This window comes from Argiope bruennichi, chromosome 3, assembly GCF_947563725.1.
Source record: "Argiope bruennichi chromosome 3, qqArgBrue1.1, whole genome shotgun sequence".
Lineage (NCBI taxonomy): Eukaryota > Metazoa > Arthropoda > Arachnida > Araneae > Araneidae > Argiope > Argiope bruennichi.
In genome coordinates this window covers 127695531-127718758 of record NC_079153.1, presented here as the reverse complement: position 1 = coordinate 127718758, position 23228 = coordinate 127695531, and the positions used below count along the sequence as shown (strand labels likewise).

At 28.2% G+C, this 23228-nt stretch overlaps 1 protein-coding gene across 5 annotated transcripts in view; it reads left to right on the top strand.

Moving 5' to 3' along the window:
• LOC129963280 (fibroblast growth factor receptor 4-like) overlaps window positions 1-23228 on the top strand; it is a 71716-nt gene that overhangs the window by 32809 nt on the left and 15679 nt on the right. The window contains exons 1-7 of one of the 5 annotated variants that reach the window (XM_056077545.1): window positions 12140-12249; window positions 14968-15102; window positions 16146-16246; window positions 17850-17927; window positions 18915-19150; window positions 19563-19689; window positions 21879-22039. In XM_056077545.1, coding sequence (XP_055933520.1) covers window positions 16162-16246; window positions 17850-17927; window positions 18915-19150; window positions 19563-19689; window positions 21879-22039 — 687 coding nt within the window. In that variant the 5' untranslated portion in view covers window positions 12140-12249; window positions 14968-15102; window positions 16146-16161. Of the gene's footprint in view, window positions 1-12139; window positions 12250-13977; window positions 14103-14253; window positions 14375-14967; window positions 15114-16145; window positions 16247-17849; window positions 17928-18914; window positions 19151-19562; window positions 19690-21878; window positions 22040-23228 lie in introns of those variants that run through there. The other 4 variants (XM_056077541.1, XM_056077542.1, XM_056077543.1 and 1 more) reach the window with 4 other exon arrangements.

Genomic DNA, 23228 nt, shown 5'->3' with positions numbered 1-23228 from the left:
TTCAAAACTTTATTGCAATTGATTCCTTTTGTACGTTCATTTTCAATAAAAAGAAGTTTGCCGCACTGTTTTTAACAACTCATCTGTTATTTCAGTTCAAAGTAGCCAAGTAATTAAAACACTGTAATTTGTTTCTTAAAACTGAATTGACTCATTGTACAACAGAGTACTTTTAAAGCAATAATTAATGTGTGTGGAATGGGGAAAAAAATTCAGTACATGAATTTTTTTTCTATAAACTTTGTGAGATATTTTTATCTCTAAATTCCCACACTGTAGGTGGTTCCTCATTACATAACTACATCCATATTATATTTTATTAATATTTGTATGAGACAATTATTTTCATAACTCACAATGAAATAGATATATCAGTTGTTACGGAACTGAATTTTGTGCCTCGTGAAATACCTCACTCTTGCGGTCCACATTCATAGAAAATTTGACTCTTAAATTAATCTTTAAATTAACGGTGTTTAATGCGTTCTTTAATTTCACAAACCAGATAAGTCTAAATTTCGACTTTCAACTCTAATAGGTCACGGAAAAGATTTTTACGTCGTGAAACCCAGTTCTTGACACCTACTTGTGACATATATTCCAATGCTAATGAGTACGGTTATTAAGAAGGTCAATTTGATTCAAAATCATCAATTAAAACTTAACAACTGAATGAAACATAATTACGCTTTAGTCATGATTGATTAATGAATGATTCTTATGCTAATCTTATTTCCTATTGGATATATATACAGATGAGCATGTGACGTTTTCCTCGAATATAAGTACATAAGATTGATTTTTTTATCACTTTTTCAGTGGCCGGGACAGCCTGGTTGGTAGAACGTTGGATTCGTGTCGCTTAGTTTGCGAGTTCGAACCCCGCCCGCCTAAGATTCCCCGCGTGCTTGGTGACTGACGCGCGTATAAATCAGTCATGGTCACAAAATCCTCCATGACGAGAGTAATACCAATGGGGGTATTCGATCAGGGGTAGTCGTTCTTTGATTCAGGTCTAAATGACGATGAGTGAATGAAATGCGTGAAGGAAGTCCGCCCCATAAAAAGGGTTGTGACGTATATGTAGCTAAGTCGTTTTCTTGGCGCTAGATGGCGCTACTATAAAAACAAGAGACGCTCTCCCACCGGCTTAAAATCCCTGTCTTCGTAACAGCGGGCTTGTCCATGGCAAGGGTCATAAGAAACAACATCACTTTTTCGGGTAGCTCACATTTTATCCATCTAGCTCTCTTAGTTTTATAGTTATCCTGTTAATTTATATTTGGACAGCCGGACAGACTTTCTGGGAAGGAAGTTTGTTCAAAATTTGATCTACAAATTTGATACAAGTATCACATACCACATTTCATTCATCTGGCTCGACTTTTTTTGTGTGTTATTGTAGTCCCAGACAAATTCCAAAAATGTATTTTTCGAACTCAGGGAGTTCTGAAACGAGGAGATTCATCAAAATATCGAGTTCGAGCTTTGTAATGTTTACAGTACCTACTTTCTTTTTTCATCGTATATACGAAAAAGTAAAAGTGCATTGATTTAGGTAAAATGAAATCTGGCATTTGCTCTAGTTCCTAAGATTTCTATTCTGTGTCAGATTTTGGTTTAAATTGATTAATAAAAAGCATCCAAAACGCATACTTGCTTTTCTTTACTATACTACGAAGCCTAGAAAGCTCATGTGCGTGTGGTGTGACTCTGAAAATAAAAATACCGTCATTTGTAACGTTCACGATCTTGTTGAAGACATATAATTTGTATGCTTCAAACAGGATGGGCAGGATAGTTCCTTTATGAAGAAGTATGTGGAAAAGTTTTGGTGGGACTATATCTGAAAATTCGATCTCGAAATCGTGATAAATCTCCACGAATGTCTGTCTGTTAATGTTTGAACGTGATAACTTAAAAAAAGAAAAAAAAAAAAAAACTCTACGATTTTTTGGATTTTTTTTATAAAATTTGCTGATATTTATAAAATAATTAATGAAACCGTTCTAATGAAAGTGTGTCGACTCGTCAGTCCATGGCCATATAAACACACTATAGCTCAAAAAAATTCAAATATCTAATTGGATAAAATTATATATATAGTTTTATCACTACTGTTTCAGATCTATATTAAGTCTGGATTCATTCAGCATGTTGTCTGTCGGTCTGTGCAGTTACGAATATATGAACGATATAACTTAAGAAGCAACGATTAAATAATTGAATTCGGTACATAGTTTTATCACTTACGTTGTAAATATATGTAAAATTTTGAATCCTAGCGGTGGCAAAGAAAGTACCAAAATCCAAACATTTTTTATCACACTAGTATGAAGCACAAAACGCGTAATTCTTGTGTTACACAAAACAGATAAATCGCGGGGCGTACACTGTGGTCGGCTTTTGCTTGAAATAAATAAATATTAAATGCTTCCTTAAAACTCCTTAAAACAGTGTGATTTTATTCAGCAGCATTTTGTCATTACTTTCGAAAATATAATTGGATTTGAAATTAATAAAAATAATAAACCACAGGCAATCCCCATAATATTGTAACGGATTGGGATGAGCGAGGATAGAACCTGGGACCTTGTGGTTCGCAATCCAGTAACATGACCACGATACAAAAGCAATTGCCCGTGTAGCGTAACTGTTAACTGGCTTATAAGCTTTGACCACAATATCTTCTATATTACTTGTCTATGCTATGATTTTAGACTGAAAATAATTAATTTTAATATAATTCGAAGTTAACACAAATTAAAACAAAAATATTATTCATTATATTCATGTTTTGGAACCGCAAAAATCAAGTATAATATAGTTGCAGAATTTATATTGTTTCATTGTTCATATAAGTTTACGACTCCAGTGCATAGATAAAACAATCATGTATTTTAATTCTATTTTTAACAAAAATATTGTAAAGGGATAAATAGGATACATCTCATTTTCTGTATTTATCCCTTCTCCTTACATCCCCATCTTCCCTACAGTCTCACTCATGGCAGAGTATTCCGATACAGATTACACTGCACCACTGCATAAAATTTTCAATCTATCAGGCATCCTTTATTGTTATAATAAATGAATTAATGAAAAGAAGAATACATAATATTTAATATACAAATATCTTACAGAGAATACAAACGCTATTTTTCATTGCTTTTCATCGTATCAACTCCTGAAGACACAAAAACTATGTTTATAATTTCTAAATCCCTAAAGCCATAAACATTCATCTTCCACTGTTTTTGCAAAATTTGTCTCTGTTGAACATCCTCCAAGGAGGCCTAAGTCACCGAACTCAGAGTTTTGCTATTAATAGATATCGTCACTTGCCATTCCCGACAAAAAGAAGTTTTTACTTGTACCTCCATTATATCGTGCTTTATGCGAGAAGAAATATCAACATTTTTACATACGTTGCTACTTTTCTTTCATTTTTTTTTATTGTTTTGTTATTGAATTGATAAAATCTATATTCGGCTGTCTATATTCTGTGTTTTTTATGTCGCTCGTTTTTTATTTGAAATCAAATTTCCGAGATATAAAAATACCTATATATTACAGTTATTTATTTCATGTTGCCAGATGATTCCATGGAAAAGATGAGACTTCCATTGCTAATTCAGCTTCTGGTAATGCGAGTGGATAAGAGCGGCAAGATTTTGGAGATGAAAGGCTTTTTTTTTTTTTTTTCCTACCCTTTGTACATGAATGACTATAATGGTCTGATGTCAAAGTCACGGCTTTGAAATGGAAGATTCGGGACTTATTTCCGCCAAAAAGCTGGCGTGTAACTTGGGCTGGTGGACGTTAAATCCGTCAGTACAAATGTACTTTCGCTTGTGTAAGACAGAAGCCTGGAGAGGAGGGCACCAGCTCAGGTGTCTTTCTTGTCATCTGATTACGACTCAAACTAATGAGATCCATTCCAAAATAACTCTAATACTGATTTAAAACGGGATATTAATATAACTAAACTAAACTTCTCTTATATGAAACGTGCCAAGATAATATGCAGTAATCGTCAAAAATGTGACCCTGAAATTTTGATGAATTTCCACTTGTTTAATTTTTAGAGGGCGGGGGTTGCAATTTATTTGTCTGCTTGCGAATATGATAACTTAAAAACGAATTGAGCTCAAATGTTACATTTAAGCATCTGGCTCTAATGCGAAATTTACGGATTTTTATCGACTTTTGGGAGAAGGAACGTCTAAAGAAACAATATTCATGCACATATAATATGCTACAACAAATACACAAAAAGGTAGCAAAATGAAATATTGTACTTGATGATATCATTACACATTTTATATGCGAATTAAATTTTGGAACAAATCTGTCAAAAGAGTGATTATCGGTTGGCCTATATGAGAACGCGATAATTCATCAACCTATGATTTAGATAGATGAAATTTGGTATGAGGTCTTACGATCAAAATGGTCGATTTGTATTGAAATTTCGATCCAATTGATAGAAAAGACAATTCGGCAAAATCCAATTCGATTTTCTTCGTTTCTTTACAAAACATAAAATGAAGTATATTGCATCATTATATATGAAAGTAGGGGCGTTTTTTAACTTTGCTAAACCACAGGCCGCCAACAACGATTATTGAAGGTAAAAGTGTTAAAGATAGTGATAACTATTTCAATGTTTATGCAAAAGGAATTTGTTTGAGAATCATAAACACTAACTCCGACCTACCCTGAAGAATCGGAATGACCGGACGCCGCGACAGCATTAGCTGAAACTGAGGTTGAGTTCTAAGGAACATCATCAGCCACGGTGCAGTTCCCGTAAGAGACACGTCCTCTCATAGATAGACTTTAACTGACCCCACACCATTTCTGTAGTTACCAATGCGGTGAGAATCAACCATCATTCCGGAAACCTCATTCCCATGTCCGAGGTGCCCCACCCCTTGGAGGGGGGGGGGTATTTGAGAAAAAAAGCATTAACCGAGTTTTCACGGTTATGGATAATAACAGCAAAAGTTTGAAAATTCTGATAACAACGTTTATGCATGAATATGTGACTTGGCGCAGTAAAAAATCAAAATTGTTCCGAATGGTACATATTAGTTTTCAATATCCATCTACAGCTACATATTAAAGCATGTGTACAAGTCAAACTTTTTACAAGTCAAAATATTTTGCAGTAATTTTTTGTATTTAGCTTGCGTACTTTTCAAAGAAAATGCATTGAAATCTTTTGCTCCACTTACTGAACGCCAAACAGTCTCTTTCGTAATGAAACTATTTGTGTAGTTTTGATCATGATAGGAGTGACCGCGAGAACAGAAATAGAATGTTCTATGAAAACCTTGAAGAACCGGAAAACTCTTGAAAAAAGAGAAAAAATTGAATTGCGTTATTTACAGTGAAGAAATTTTAAAGTAATAGCTCTCACATGATTGTGAAGAAAGACATTCATGTTTTGTACTTTATATGAATTCAGAAACTGGAGAGAAAAAAAGTACTGTTCTCAAAAGGGTATTTTTTTTTTTTTTACAGTTTATAACTATTAAATAGAAAACTGTTCATTAAAAAAAAAAAATGAAGAAAAAAAAACTTTCTTCATCTGTTGGAATAAATATGGAAAGCAGTATCTATACCAATTCTAACCCGCAGGAGTAGTCCTCCTAAAACTTTCTCACATATTCTTTAATAAATATATTCTTTCCTTGCCTTGGCAGAAAACTGTGAACCTTGCATAAGGCCACGAATGTCTTACATGGCATTGGCGAACAGTAATTACGAAATATTGATCGTTGATGTGAATTTAGTATTTTTTACTGAATCTATCATGTGATATTTGGCGAATTTTTTTGGACATTAATTTCCGGCATGCAATTAACACACAGATATCCGAAATCGAATTTGTAGTGTGGACGTCTTTCTTTCTGACCGATGGAAATCAAAACTTGACATAGAACTGCGACTCTTGTCGCATACCATCACATACTAAATTTCTTCCTTTTATATTATTGCGTTTAAATGTATGTAAAAGTATCGACCGACAACCCTTTTACAGAATTAGCTCAGAATTTTATAAAAATCTACATTTTAGATACCAAGCTTATGTGCCAAATTTTATTTATTTAGCGCTTTGCATTTTATAGTTATTGTGTTCACTTTTTACTCAGGCAGTCGGACTTCCTCAGACATGGATTTTGTTCAAAATTTGATTGCAATTGGCAAATCTGGTATAAAGTCTACATACCAAATTTCGTTTGTCTAGGTCGAATCATTTTTGCGTTATCATGTTCACAGATACACAGGCATATTACTTAAAATGCAATTTCGAACTCGAAGAGGTCAAACACGAGAAAATTCAACAAAATCGCGAATTCGAATTTCTTTACGACTGTCATACTGCTTGTAAATTTCTTATATAAGAGCATAAAAACCGCCAATCAATATATGTTACCCAGGTCATGTGACTACAATAGAATCTTTCTTATGTGACAATAGAATCTCTTAGCATAGCGATGTCTACAATAGAATCCTTCTTATGGAGATCGCTATGCTAAATTTTTTTCGGATAACTGATTTTTTTTCCCCCTTGGAACTTGCATATTCGTTTCATTATGACATCTGGAGAAATTGCAATATGTGGTGTTTGTTGATAGTATCTTCCGAGTTCTCCATTACAATTAAATAAGTAATATCAAAAACAGTGCAGATTATTTAAATTGAAACACACACATATATGTAATTTTTTTTTTCTACATAAAAACAAAATTGCTCTTTTGACCTTTTGTAACAATTAGCATCCTGCATGACGCAATTTGCGGGTAATATGCCAACCCATAAACATTAGTTTGTTAAAAATGAATCAAAAATATATGGTCTCTATATTAGAATTTCATTGACGTAGCATTTTAACCACTTTCACAACAATATAGAGTAGAATTCAACATCTGTCGCGCTGGTGTTTAAGATTCGTCACGATATACCTTATCTGATTGTCTTGGTCGTTAGTTGAATTTTCATTCACATTAATACTCGATTTCAGACAAGCGGAACCGGATCTGTGGGAGATTTTAAAACAGTAAATAACATATGTCATTTCTCTGTTGGTTTAAGGAAGTGAATATCGAATGCCTGCCTCTTATGTCCATCAAGTAATGAAAAGACGAAATCTTATTTCACACAAGAGTTTATTTATCATAGTTTCGATTTTTGTACTCCCATAGAACATTCTTTTATGATGTTTGAAAAATTTGCATAATATTCACATCATTTGTATTTCAGAAAATAATTCACTGACTATATTTCTTTAGTTTTACGATTTTTCGTCTTCTAATCAGGATCATTTCAACAGATTTGACATTTTGGTTTAGAAAAATTTGATGCCTCATCAGAACAGTGGCTAAAAATTTGGAAACCCATGGTCCAATGAAAATAGTATCTAATAAAATAATTACATTCAATAAAGAAAGTCACTGTTCTTTGAATAATGATAAAAAAAATTATGCGATCAGATAGTTAATGAAACAATAAAAAAGATTTGAACTTCACGGCAGCAATGTAATCTATTTTGTAAATTAGGTAAAAAAATTTTAATTGCCACAATTGAACAAAAATATAAACGACTATTAAATTTATACCATTAAAAAGACCACTTTTTGAAATTTTAAAAGGGTGTAAAATTTATTGCTGTGCGATAATATATTCGAAATTTATCGTGGAATACCCCAAAATTCAGTTTAAATTTCAATTAGCTAATTGAAATTTTAAAAACATTTCTTTGACATACACATTTTCACCCTCCACAGTATAAATGTGCTAATTTGATAGCAGTTTTAGGTCAAATGGTCAGGTCAATACAGCGCCAACCTCCTCCCCTCCCACACACACAAATACACATATATACACTCACCTATATTATTAATAGAGATAGCACGAAATCATGGAATTTAATTGTATTAATCTAATCTTAGATTGTATTAATCTAATATTTATGTATAGAATATTTTTCAATAATATAACCTAATAACCTTTCACAATATCTAAATTATTTAATAGATCATACTATTTGTAAGCAGATTTAAATTATTTAACAGATTAAACTATGTTACTACAATTTGAAAATAATTGTTAGTAAAAATACTGTTAAAACATAATGACTGATAAATCGATACTGATAAACGTAAGAACTTACTTTTTTTTTCAGAAGAACCTCAAGAATTGTAGCACAATTCATAATTTTCATTTCAATAACAGTTCAATTTACGTATTAAAGCCCTTTTTAAGTAGCTTAAAGAATTAATATATCAAATATTTCCAAAGTGAAATGTACAAAATTTCATTGAAAACGTTTGAAACGATTAAAGCATTTTTCGGAAACATTTAATAATTTATCATTATAAAGCCTTTTAGATGCAACAACTACCCATCTTTAATATGTATTATGCTGTTATATCTTCTAATACTAAAAGCGAAAATATATGTGTATGTGGTCTGTCTGTCCACTGACGCATTACAGGACAAACTATTTGAATTAATTTTACCAAGCTTGACATAAATATGTTTTAAGGTGTAGGAACTGGGGACTCAAAACGATTTTTAGAAACTTGAATTAGTTTTAATCAAAGATAAAACGAAACTTCGTCTGTCTTAAGGATAACTTCTGAAAATATTATTACATAAAGGCACTCTTCTGCCATCTTAAAAATTTAAAAGAAATATTTCATTAATATATATATATATAATTTTATAGTTTTTCTCCAATTTTAAAAATTTTTAAAAATATTTTAGATGTGATTTGCAACAAGTTTTCATTGTTGAAATTTAAATCATATTCATTTGAATGTTTCATCATCCTTGAAATCGCTTGTTTTTTCTGCATCAAATATTTTTTTTTTGATAAAGAATTTTTCTTTAATATTAAGTAATAAAAATATAATAACAGATTTTATGACTTCAAATATTAGATTCTTCCTATCCTTTCTACTATCATAAACATAATTATTATTTCTGGATGAGATAGTACATGAATTATTTAGGGAATTTTCATAATTTTTAAAGATTTCATAATTTTTTTGACTGCGCACGTTTTATGTAAATAACAATTATCTTTTTGTTTAAGAGTTATAGTATCTATTACTATTAATTTATGAAATTTATTTAGGCAACATAGCTATATTAAATTTGTATTTTCTAATTACTTAATAAATGCAATAATTTGAATAACCATTACAATTTCCTTCAAGAATTTAACATTTTTAGATATTTTACAGCTTATGGATTTTGCAAGCTATTTCCTGGACCAACTATGAATCCTATGATGCATATTTATAAAACTGAATATCTTTTTTTTTTCCAATTCCACATATCTTTTTTATACAATTCCACATATTTTGAGAGTTTTGACTGAAATTTCGAACAACATGTTCCTTATTTCTAGAAGAGTTAACTTTGTTAATGAAAAGTTTCTGTGATTCCCTAAAACGTTGTAACGCTTTCTCGCTATCTTCGGAATATATTACTGAACAAATATTATTTTTGTAAGGCTTTTCAGTGACACCGATTCTATTTTAGCAAAATTATTTCTTGATTTTTAATCAATTTTTTTACAGTTAGTTTAACCCATTAACTGTTTTTTTTTTTTTTTTTGTTGAAATTTTTGGCCGGGCATGTTATATATATATATGAATAAAACGTAATGTAGCAATATAATTATATTCAAATTATATTTTATTTTCAAAATATTTTATTTTTTTTAAGAAAAAAGGGTATCGTTATAAAGTAGTCAATAAAATCATTGCAATAAAAATAAAAGACTGAGTAAGTGACATATCGTTACTATAACATCTAAATTACATATTTATCTACGGTATTTCATTATAATATAAAAGCCAAACTAAAAATATAATGCTTTAAATACGACAATTTGTTCCGTTTAATTTACAGACGAATTTCAAATTTGTTCGCTTGTTATAGAGAAACGAAGCACAGAATACACACTTTTTATTACTTGAAAAATTGACTGATATATAAAATGAAACTAAACTATCAGGCATAACAAATAAATATTTGGCACGGAGTGGTATACGTAAAATTCCAAACCCCCTAAATGGGAATCGTGGCAGCTAATGGATTAAACGCATCTTGTAACAATTTCTGTTTTCGTCTATATATCAAACCTTTTCCACTGGTTAACCATGTCTATCGTTCGCGCTGTCTTCGGATATTTTCAGTTTGACTTTTATGACATAGAAATAAGCTTTGAGTTCGAATCCGCTGGCCGAAGACTCTCCATGTAGATGGTGGCTGGTGCACGTGTAAATCTGTCGTAGGCACAAAGTCCTCCAAGTCGAGACAATACCACTGGAGGTACTGGATCAGAGGTGATCATTTTCTGATTCAGGTCTAAATTACGATCTGTGGATGAGTGAATGAAATGCATGAAGGAGGCTTAAATTCATTGACTTTGTCAGCGGGCTTATCTGTGACAAGTGTCAGAAGCAACAACAAATAAGCTTCTTTTACTTGTACGTGAAGTATTTTTAAACACTATCTTTTAAAACTATTACAATTTCTTCTTTCATGTTGTTGTTTTACCAAATTTGTCCCATATTTTAGAACTTACATTTTTAATACACCCAGTTTTTGTTTCATGTGTATATTTAATAAAAAAAATCTTATTATATATTTATTTAATTTCGTTAATAGCGTGTTTATAAAATTGATGGAATTTTTCCAATTGATAAAATTGCTATTTGTTTTGCTTGCAGGTTGAAGATAAAATGAGATTTAAACTATATTTTAAAATTTTTATTTAACACTAGATTTTTCTAAATTGCCAAAATTTAGAAAAAATTCACATGACTATTAAATTGGTATAATTGCTATTATTAAAAAGAGAATTTTTATGTTTTGAAATACGGTGTAAATTTCATTTTTTGTGTAATAATATTTTTATTGCGGATAAATTCCAAAATTCAGGTTGATTTTTAATTAAAATTTTTTTAAAGTCGCCCCGCGATATAATTTTTCACCCTCTAAAGTATATATGTGCCATATTTGGTAACTGTAGGAAACGGTCACAGGCACACTTTCTTTTTTATTAGTAGTAGAGATTATTGAAATGGATAAATGAAAGCATTCGCAGCAAAGGCTATCATCTAATAATGCCGGAAAGTCATTGTTAATAGATGCCGAAAGGTTCAGAGAACGAAGAAAAATTTATAGAGAGTGCTTATAAAAAGCAGTTTTTTTTTTTTTTTTTTAGCAAAATTTTGAGACGAAATTTCTTGATGATTGAAAGTAGGTGTTCAAAACGTTCGCCGTACATTCTTCTTTTTACTTTCTTATATACGCAGTATAGAGTAAATATTATAATCGTCAAAAAATTAGAACTTGAGATTTTGACGAATCTCCATATTTCAGAATCTCCCCTGAGTTCGAAAATTTTTCGATTTTTAGAATTATGTCTGTCTGTCTGTGAACATAACTAAAAATCGCTTTGTAGTAGAGAGCTGAAATTTGGTGCACAGAATTGCAACGATATCTGCACATTGCTGACAGCTTGCCTTTTAAAAATTTAGCCAGATTTTTAATTAAAAAATAATATAAATTTCTGTAATAATCTGTAATTTTAATATTTTCTGTAATAACTTTGAAGCATATTATTGCATACATTTTGTATATAATAAGTAATATACAAAACACATTATTGCATAAATCACTTCAAAGGTGTTTTTTTTTAAACTTTTGAGCGGTGTCAATTTTAATTTCGCGCAATTTTTTTTTTCAAATCTTAATACATCCTAAAAATATTTTTTAAATATATTTTACTGCAATTTTTTTCATTCTTTTAATTTCTAAATTCATACAAATTTAAAGACAGAAATTCATTTTCATACGCACGTTAAATAAGCTTTTCAATTCTTTAAAATAAATTTTTTAAATATATAAAAGCGGCCTGAAATATTATGTTAAGATATTTTTGACTAGACTCTCGAATTTACTTACAAATTTTTTTCTTTGTTTCTTTATCATCTCATAACAATACCATTCATTGCTTTAGTGGTGTTTTTGCGTTCCTATAATCTTTTCTTAATTAATTTTTTTCGTATATATATTTATGGATAAAAAGCAAATGCATTTTTTTTAGGAATAAGATCGATCAGGATATGAACCGTTTATTTTGAAAATGGGGCAAGTCCATTTTTTGTTATTGCGAGATATTTAAAGGTTTGCGTTTCAATGAATTTAAAAATATCGGTAAGTATTAATAGATATATTTTTTGTATTTTGTGGTACCAGATAATGTAAGTTTGTAATCCAATAGCGTTTACAATGCTGATTAAAAAATAAGAGTTTTATTATAACTAAATGGACTTGCCTCACTTTCAAAATTAGTGAATTATTGCAATCGTCCATTTAATTCGGAAATATTTCAGTTGCATCAGCCTTTTTTTAAAATAAAAACAAAATACTATTCAAATTTTTATAAATATTTAATCATTTGATAAAAAGTGAAACAAAACAAAGAATATTTTTGTAGAAAATATAACATAACAAAAAACAATTCAGCTTTATTAAGAATTTCAATGAAATTATGCATTTTAAGTTTATATCCAGGTATAATTAAATTGAATTTTATTCAGGATTTAACATTTTAAAATCTTTATGATAGACGGGAGGTATATATAGTAATAAATGCATCATATCCTTGTATTTTTCAGATGTAATAAATCTCCCTTTTTTCTTACATAAAAGATGATTTTATATTTCTGAAATTATTTGGAATTATTTACCTTCCTCGTTGTGTTGACAAATCGATAATTTTAAATTCAAAATCTCGTTCTATCGAAGTTTTGTTGAACATTTTGTATGGTGCATCCCTTGTAAATCTGATCCAGCACATGGTTAATCAATTCACGGTTTCTCCATCGGTATTTTTCTTTCTTTTTAAAACCGCTTTTTCCAGAGGTTGGCTTGAAAATAAATTCCCATGCTTAATTTCATCTACTAAAAATTTATTATGTTTTCGACAATTTTGTATTACTTTATAGTAATACTGGGGAATATGCAAGGAACTGGTTTCTGGATTGAATAGTTACTGGATAGTTCCGCTCCATAATCATGATCGTTCGGTAGAAATGAATGTCCTGACAATAAAAATTTGTGATCAATGATATTTATTTCGCTATCACCGGACTGAATAATCGGTAATGGAAATAAACGTTATTATCGACACACAAAATTAAGATATACTTTTTAATATTTATAAAATACTGTACAAATACAATATCAAACAATACTATACAATATCAAAAATAGATAAATAGAAACATCCTACATTTGACATGATGTCAAACGGCCACATTTGCTTCACCATAGAGCAACCAGAGCTAAATTTTGCCGTAATATATTCAGTCAAATATAGTTTCAATCTAAGATGGACTTGCCCCACTTTCAAACTAAACGGTTCATGTGTTATCAGTAGACGAAATTTTTCTAATCACTTTTAATATTAATTTTATTTTTTGAAATTATTTATAAATAGCCATCCGAATACTTTGAATGTATACAAGTAGTACATATTCTTTCAAATGTAAATTTTTATTTTGTATAAAAGTATTTACTATTTATTCTCACCGATCTTAGCAGGGTCATCGTACATTACGTTAATAAAAAAATGTTTTAAAGCGAGGGTAATCAAGGTTTCTTCAGTCTGGCTTTTTCATCGTCTGCTTAAATGACAAAAGTACATTGTATGCCTTCCAATTTTTTTTACACTCGTTCATTGACAAACTTTTTTCTGTTCTACGAGAGCAATTTTCCACTTGCTTACAATGCTGTCTCATTCGGATTTCGCTTTGAGAAGGAGTGGCTTCGCAGAAAACGAGCCTTGTTCTTTTTTTGAAAAGCGCACATGGCTTGGCGACTTTTCGAACTGTTTAGATTGGAGAAGAGAAAGTTGTTTTCTTCCCCTCTCCTCTGCTTTCCCCGTTAGTGTCTTGTCATTCTATTCCTGGTAAACCTACCAAACTAATTTCGCTGCCGTAGAACATGTGATAATAGTCATTCATTAGACGAAAAACCATCGTTTTCACCAGAAAATGGCTAAAGTAAGTATGAAATTATTTTCTTGAATATTATTATCAACTATAAGGTAGTGGTTTTGGGCCTAATTATTTAAAAAAAGTGCAGTATTTTCAGAAGATGTACGCATGTGCCTTAAACTTCGGAGAGCTTCCAAGGACGAATCAGCGTGGGATGTTAGGGATTGAGTCAAAAAATAGTTTTTTTATCCACTTTCTTCTTTGTTGGAGTTTTGATTATAGGAACTTTTTTCTATATTCATGTGCGTCTGTGAATGATTATAGTCTTTTTGTCGTTAGTGAGTGAATTATTTTTATTGAAAATATGCCTCCAATGTTTTGGTTTTCAAAACGCGCGGTTTTTGTTGTTGTGAGCAAATTTACACGTTTGGAATATATACTTCTTATATTCATTATTTGTTATATTAGAGTTACATTATTTGTTCTTGGTAGTAAAGTAATGATTTGAATGTAAAGAATTCCTTGTTTTTGAATGAATATATGAATTTGCGATACTTATGTAAAATTCATGTTTTAAAATAACTGCTTGTTCATTTTATTTTTTTAATGTATGTTATAGAATGTAAAGTTACTCTTATGCAATTTATTACATGTAGTGTTGTACTGAAAAAATATTAAGAATTGCTATTTAAGAATAATTATATTTTGCATTGGCTTAGAAATTTGTCATCTTGTCATAAATATCTTTTCATAAATGGCTTTATTTTGGATAGATGAAAAAAGTGAAAAATTATTATAAGTTCAATGTCAATTTTCTAATAGAGAACTGTTTTGTTTTACAATATTCTGTTTATGCTTTAATAAATATTTTTTAAAGAATTAAAATATTCGATTTAAATATGAAAATTTAAAAAAATAATTTTTTTTCCAGGTCTGGATTATATTTTGTAACACAAAAGAATGTTAAAAAATTTTAAGCAAACGTCTTGAATTCAGAAAACAGAATTTTCTATAAAAATGCTGTTCAAGATTTGTTATCAGGATTGACACATCTGTAGTTACACAAGTAAGAAGACGGTAATTTCTTTCTATTATAAATTAAAATGTATATTTATAAAAACATGTATCCTTTACAAGCCTTGTTACTTCATTTATAATATTCTAGATTTAAGCTATAGAATTTTTAATAATTTAAATTGTAAAATAAAATATTTATTTTAATTTTAAATAATTAATGCTGTTGAACAGAAAATTTTTTTAAGGCTGTATGTAGGTTTTTTTTTATAATAGAATTTCATGAATATTAAATTAATTATTTGATTAAATAAAATATTTTCTGCAATTTTTTTTTTTTAAATTTTTTTTTCAAATATTTTAAAATTAAATTTTGTAATGGGAAATAAAAATATAGAAAAAATATTTTCAAGAATATTAGTAATTTTTAAAATTATTTATATGTGACTTTTAATTTTACTTTGAATGAAGTAATGATGTTTTGAATTTAAATTTTGTTATTCTATTTAAGCTGTCAAATTTACTTTTAATTTGAATGGTCTCTTTTTAACTGAAGTTAATGGTACTTGGCTTCTTATTGTGAAATTTATTTTAAAGTAATTCTTCAAATTACAAGTTTTTATACATAACTCTTTTTTACCTATTATTATATATTTTTAAAAAAGTTTATGAAAGGTTATTGGGATGAGGCAACTCCAGTATGATTTGCAAAATGATATTTATGGCATTTATGAAATTTTATAAAGAAATATTTAATAATTAAATATAATCCAAGATATATAACTTATATTGTGTAAAATACAAGAGACTGTTCTAATATATTTAGAGCATTGAGCATGTGTACATTTTGTAGTATTGAAGCTGAAACTATGTATTTTTAGATCTTTGGACTTTATTGTGTATGACCTTTCTATTGCATAGTGCCTTTTTTAGCTTTATAAAAAAATTATTTCTTATAGTCATGTGTTATGATTTAATAGTTGAAATTTATTTTTAAAATATTAGTTATTATACAAAAAAATGTTTAATAGTGTATAAATTTTGCTAAAAATTGTTCATATTGCTTACATATTTTGATTGTTATATATTTTCTAGGTTTTTAATATTTATAATGGACAAGAATGAGTGTTTTAAATTCATCATTTTCATCTTCATTAGTACCGAGATCTTCACAATCAAGGCATTGGTAGAAAGTAGTGAGTATTTTTAAAAAATTTACCATTGCAAACTAAATAATTAGCTTTTATCTATTATTCTAAAATTTATAAACTTGCACTCTCTTTTTTAAATATTTAATTATAATTTGTTGGTGTTTAACAGGCCACAGTTGTTTTCTGCAAAACATAAAACTTGCTGTTTTTAAAAATTATGTATAATGCTAATAAATTTCCTATTTTTTTATCATAAGCCCATATTTATTCTAAAATTTTCTCTTCTAACCTGATCCAAATCCCAAATTTTTATTTAATTATCTCTAATATGTGCTCTAAAAAGTTGATGACTATGCAGTTCTCATAGTTTGAGAGAAGGGATAAAATTTCTTAACACCTATAGCATTTTTTCCAAATATATCAAAGATTCCATTGATGTACATGTGTAAAAGAAATATCTATAAGAACCTCTCAGCCGAGGAAAAAAAATTGTTATTTCATGTAGATGAATGTGTTTTTCATAGGTAAGCCCTGTGTATATGTCATATTCTCCCATAGAAAAATAAATTCAGTTCTATTTAAATTTTCTTTTTGTCTGCCTGACATATGAAAAATTTATGAATCAAGTTCTGAATGATAAAGATTGATATGTAAGCACAAAAGTATTTGCAGAAATAAGTGAAAGGGGAAAAGCATTATGAATTTCCACAATTTTTTTCTTATAACTTAGTGGATATCTTGCATGTGTGAATATCAATACTTTTTAAAACTAAGTATAATAGTTGAATCCTTATTCCACATATCATATCTTGAGTTTTTGGTCCTTTCTTTCAAAGAAAATATAACTCTGATTTGGATTTAGAAATGAAATCTTATTTTGGAAATATATCATTTCATGTCCAATTGAGTACTGTCATAAGCTATATTACTTTCCATTTTTCTTCCACCTTTCAAAGACTGGCTGCCATTCTCTTCAAATATCAAAATGAAATAATTCTTTTGTTTATAACTCTGTTGCTAGATGGTATTCACACCTTAATTATATGTTTTACTGCACACAATAAAAGAAAGCACTTATTATTATTTTTTTCAAAGCTGAGCACAGGTTAAATGTTTTTTTAGTTAAGAAATTCTTAAAGTGCCTCTCCTTTTTTTTTTTTTTTTTTTTTTTGTCATTCTTTTCTTTATTTATTCTTTGTATGTATATGTTTTACTATAAAATTAATTGTATTGGATTGTCATCTATTGTAAAGATATTGGTGATCATTTGTGCTTTCATTTTAATTTACTGAGCTATTTAGATAATAAAACACATTTCCATGATTTTTTATATATAACTAATTTTGATGCTGGTAAGATGTTTAGCTGTAAGGATGAAAAATATGTAATTTTAATCCAAACTGATATATTTTCATACTTTTATACAAAAAAAAAAGCTTTCAAATATGACAGTTTATCATGTTTTAAATTTAAATTTTGAAAAAATATAGAAGAATTCTGTGCTTAGGTGTTGCACTTTTATCATGTTATGGAAAACAATTAATTCTTTTAAATGTCTTTTTTATTTGGTTGTTGTCTATATTATTATGTAGGATTGTAAAAATAAGATCATATCTTTTTATTCATATAAATAAACTCATTTTTTTAGCTAATTCATCGGAACTGCAGAACTCTACAATTGCAGCTAAATTAGTAGAATATGATAGTGATGCATCTCTAGCAGAAGGTATTATTTCTTTAAAAATGATACTATTTATGCTTTTTATCCTAATTGTAGGCATTGAAAAACGAATAAAGATAGATCCTGTTTTGTTATGAGTAAACAAACATTTGTTTATGAAATTTGGGTGTATACAAATTGTGGGCAAACAAGTAGTTTGTAAAAATTCCTTTTTGTCTACAATTTGAAAATGCAAATAAAACAAATGAGTATATAAATATTATATGTCTTTATGTAATATTCATAATTAAAGTGTAATATTTTTCTGCTGAAATAATATTAATAGTGAAAAAAATTGGAATTTCAATTATTATTGTCTATTATTGTATGTCAACCAAATTTTGTGCTATCCTCTTTTTATATAAATAATTTTTTTTGGAAAAAATTCTAAAATTATTTATAAGTGTTGAAAGTATTTTATGTATTTGATGCTAAATTTTAAAAAAAAGTATTTATCAAATACATAAAGTTGCTGTTTTTTCCCCTCTCTTTTCTGTATTTAATTATTGTGACTATTTTATCAGAAACTATCTTCTCCTATTGATTGTATAAATCAATTCCTATCTTCAGATTTATTTGGTTCCAGTAGAAGTTAACCTGTATTGATTGTATAAATATTAGTTATAGAAAGTTTTATGCAAGTATAGTTAAGATTTGTAATAGATTATGATTTTACTTTCCTTTGGAAACTCATTGTCTCTGTTAGTAATTATTCTGTAGATAATCAATAATTAGCTCTATTAACTTTCACATAATGTTTAAATTTATTGTAAATGATATAAGTATTAATACTGATGACTGTATAGTCAAAAGAAAGGGACAACATGTTTTATCTTTCATTGGATTTCTAGTTTTTTTTCATAAAAATTCATGTTTTATAAAGGTATTTGTGATTTTCTGCAACTGTAATAATTTAAAAAACTAAAGTAAAGTAAAAAAAAATTAATAGAATTTTGTGTTTGATAATTATGAAATATGAATTTACAATTTCAGAAAGAATACCTGATTTGTACTATGGAAATGGAGTGTCAAATAATAGTGAGGAAGAAACAGTTAGCCATAAATCAAAGTCAATCCCTCATGCTCCAGTATTCATTACTAATTTTACAGAATCTGATGTTAAAGCAGAAATAAACTCTGTTTTGTATCTAGAATGTCCTGCTGAAGGATTCCCTTTGCCTAAAATTATTTGGTATAAAGATGGTTCTCTATTACAGGAAAATAAGGATGTAAGTATTATGCTCATATGTCAAATATCAACATCGTAAAGCTTTATGCAAGTATTTATGTATCAGATTTTATTTTACAATATAATTTGAATTAAAAAAAAAAGAACTGTGTGAACTAAATTCTAACATATCTTTTATTTATTGCTAAATTATTTTTTTTTAAAGCAACATATGTTTAATTTTTTTTTCTGCATTTACATTTAAATTTACTATATCATTTATATCTGTAATCAAAATATCTGTAATATGTATGTAAAACTTGGGTTCTTTTAAAAAAATGTTAGCCAGAAATAAACTTTGTTTGCTTTACATTAAATCAAAAATTTGCTTTTTCTATTTTTATATACACCATCAAAATTACTTATATGTTGGTAATATAAAATCTGATTTATTATTATTTTTTTTTCTGTAGGTTCATATTAACACATGGTCTTTGAAGATAGAAAATATAGCAGAAAGTGATACTGGTGAATATATGTGTGTTGTATTAAATAGTGAAGGTGCAATCAACTTTAATTTCACAGTAGAAGTAGTTGAAGGTAATTATCTTAAATTTTTTTTTATTATTATTAAAATGTTCAAAAAATTTTTTATTCTTTGTATTCTTAATACAGTAGAATCTTTTAACTTACAGCATTGAGATTTGGCTAATGTTTAAAAAGGGAATTTTTGTAATTAATTTAATATATATTTCTAAAATTTACTTGTTCATGTTTTGTATTGTCATCTATAGCAATTGCAGTTTGTATAAGTATTGTTGAAGTTTTTCTATCTGTCAGTTACATGAAATTAATATTGCTGAAAAATGTTTGTTTTCTTTTGAATTAAAATGCATGTAATTGATCATAATAATATATAATTGAATAAAATAAACAGCACTTCATATTTAAAGTTACTATTGAAAGTTACTTTTCTTACTGAAATGACAATTTCAGATGTATGCTTTCTTCCTAGAGTGTCAAGAGAGTGAAGGGAGGAGGGGAGGCTGAGAGAAAGTTTTATCTGTGATGATGTTTCTTGGTTGGCATTTATAGGCATTATTTACAAGTTCTTTCTCTCATAGATTAAACACCAGATTGAAATTTATACACTCAAAAGTAACATGATTTGAAAGAACCAAAATTAGAAATAAATATTAAGTTAACAGCCAAAGAATCAAAAAGAAAGATTAAATGAATCCGGTCCGAAGACTTTCTCGTAGCGCATGTTTATTTATGGATTGATGGTTTCTTATGATTTGAAAAATTTATTATATAATTGGTGTTTTCTTTACCCTTTCAGGACCTACTCATGGAAAGCAAAGTGCATTCGCTGGGCCATGTATTTTTTGCAATTAAACCTAATTTTACAAAAAAAAAAAAAAAAAAAATCATAAATTAGTATTTTAATATAATGACTCACCAATTTTACAATTTTTTTTATATATAATATACTACTATTTAATATTTTTTAATATAACAAATATAAAATTAATAAAAATAAAAAAACCCATGAAATTTTAACTATGGCCAGGGAAACAAATACTATACTTAAGAAAACAAAATTATAAAAAATTTATATATAAAAAAATGGAAATTAAACAATAATAATCTGTAGATAACAAAATTAGAATTAAAAATGCACTGTCCCACCATTTCTCTTTGAAAAGTGAATCATAAATTGTGATTTTATTTCTGGAGACAAACTACTCACAGATTTGCAGCAAGCCTTTATTGATATATCTTTTTCTTAATTAAATTCCTCTACATCAACCTTCTGATTCGCTGTTATTACTAATATTACTAGATTAATCTCAAGAGTTAACTCGGTCTCTTAACCATGGCTAACAAAATGAAATTATATAATCTCCCTACATATCTCAAGATGTCTACAAAATACACCTAGGAATATTTTATTCTTATTTTATGCAATTGTCAGTTGATTGTACTTTTCCATATTCTCTAACAAAGAAAGCAAGGCAATTAAAAGAATTTTAGAGTTGCTTTAAATCACAAGTGTACTTTTAAAGAGCCTTTTGCTTAATCTACCAAATCCAGAAGAGCAGAATAGGAACTGATACCCATACATGAAAATCAAATGTCCTATGATTTAACTGCAGGGAAAATTGATGCAGTTTGGCACCATTGTGTAGTATTTGAAAATTCAAATAGATAATTTTGTTTTTGATTTGCATATGTGACATTGGTCCTGTATGCTAATTTGAGTCCTCTTATGGGCATGGGACCAATAAGAGGGCAAAGTGGGTCACATTTATGATACATTGGTTCTGTAGGAGTTAATGTTGCGAGGAGAAAGCCATACAAATGTTTTGATTTGTAGATATTTAAAAAAATACATGTATTTATTATTATAATGAGATTTTTTAATTTTTTATTGCTTTCATTATGATTTTTATACCATCTTGTAAACATGAAAATGAGTTGCAAAAGAATTTGTTAGTGTAAAAGAGGTTTAATTTTTTTATAACTCAACATATAAATGATGAAAAGTTGTGCGTTTTTTCAAACTTCTATGTTTATTATGCATATTGAAAAACTAAATTATATTTTTTCACATTGCATTCAATTAGAATTTACCAGTTTTTTAAATTCTGCTACTTATCTATAAAATTTTTTTGATGGATTATTATAACCGAGTCCAATGGGAGTTCTGAATAAGAAGATGTTTTTAATATAAGGCAAGATTCGGGCAAAATTATTGTTGATTAAAACATTTCATAAATTTTTAGGAATTCCTCGACCACCAGTATTTACGAAGTACAATCGGATGATCCAATTTGTTGTAAAGCCAGCTGGTTCTACTGCAGTGTTAAAATGTCCAGCTGATGGCTACCCTGCTCCAGAAATAATGTGGTACAAAGATGGCAAAGTCATAAAAAAGGATGATCGTGTAAGAATGTAGTTTTTGAATTTTTTTTTTTTTTTTTTTTGTTGGTCTAGATTGGCTTTCTTTGCATTTATAGGATATTTTCATAAGTGAAGGATAGATACTTCGTGTATGTAATTTTAAATTTATGCAATGACACACCATAGAGTTTGCCTTACCTATTCAATATGGTAAAAGGTAGCATTTTTTTTTTTTTATTTTTCATGCAGTAGAGAACGTTTGGACTTTGAATTGGGAAAAGAGAGAGTGAAAAAGTGTAATACTTTTTATATTAGAATATGTTTTCAATATTTCTTTAAGAGTTATTATTCTCTTGGTTTAAAATTTTATTTTCCTTGCCTATGGGGAAATAAAAAAGACTTGATCCGAAATCCTTAAGTTTATTTTCGATTGTTTAAATAGTTGAATAAAAATAAAGTATATAACCTTTCCAAAGTCTAATATTGAAAGTAAAGATTTTATTATTACAATGTAAGTAAAATGCTAAACTGACTATTGAAATTAATGATGCAAATATAACTATTAACATACACATTTGTGTAATATTGTAAATTTAAAAACTTTTTTGAAAACATTATAATTGAAAATAGTAAACATGCATCCAAAATGTGATGTGTATTTTTTTATAGTAAAATGAACATTATAACAAATAGCTATTTTTTAATTTCTTGTTTAAGATTGAAATCTTTCTAAGTATCCTAAGCAAGAACTGCAAGCATAGCTTTAACAAAACATTGTTTCTTGTAATCTAAAATAGTTAGACATCTAAGAGAGAGGATATATGCTTGATTGACACATTAATGCAATTACTGTTTATTTATGTTATTTGTAACTATTTCTTAATTGAATTTAAAGAAATACCAGTACTATAATACTTGTTTTTGAATCCATGAGAGTAATGTGTGAAATTAAATTCAGAATTTTAGGACAAAAACATTATAATTATGTTTTAGGATTTCTGTCAAATCAAAACAAGTATGTGCCAAAATACAAATTAAGACTTTATTGATTTTTTTTTTTTTCATTTACTTCAGATAATTTTTTTTTCTTGGTTATCATTAATTATTATCTAAATTTGAGGTATGGAATTTTTTTCCACATATAAAACAAATTTTAAGTGAGAGAAGTTATAATTCCTTTTCGTGCCTAATGAGTTTCTATCAATAAATTGTCATTTTAAGTGCCCAAATTT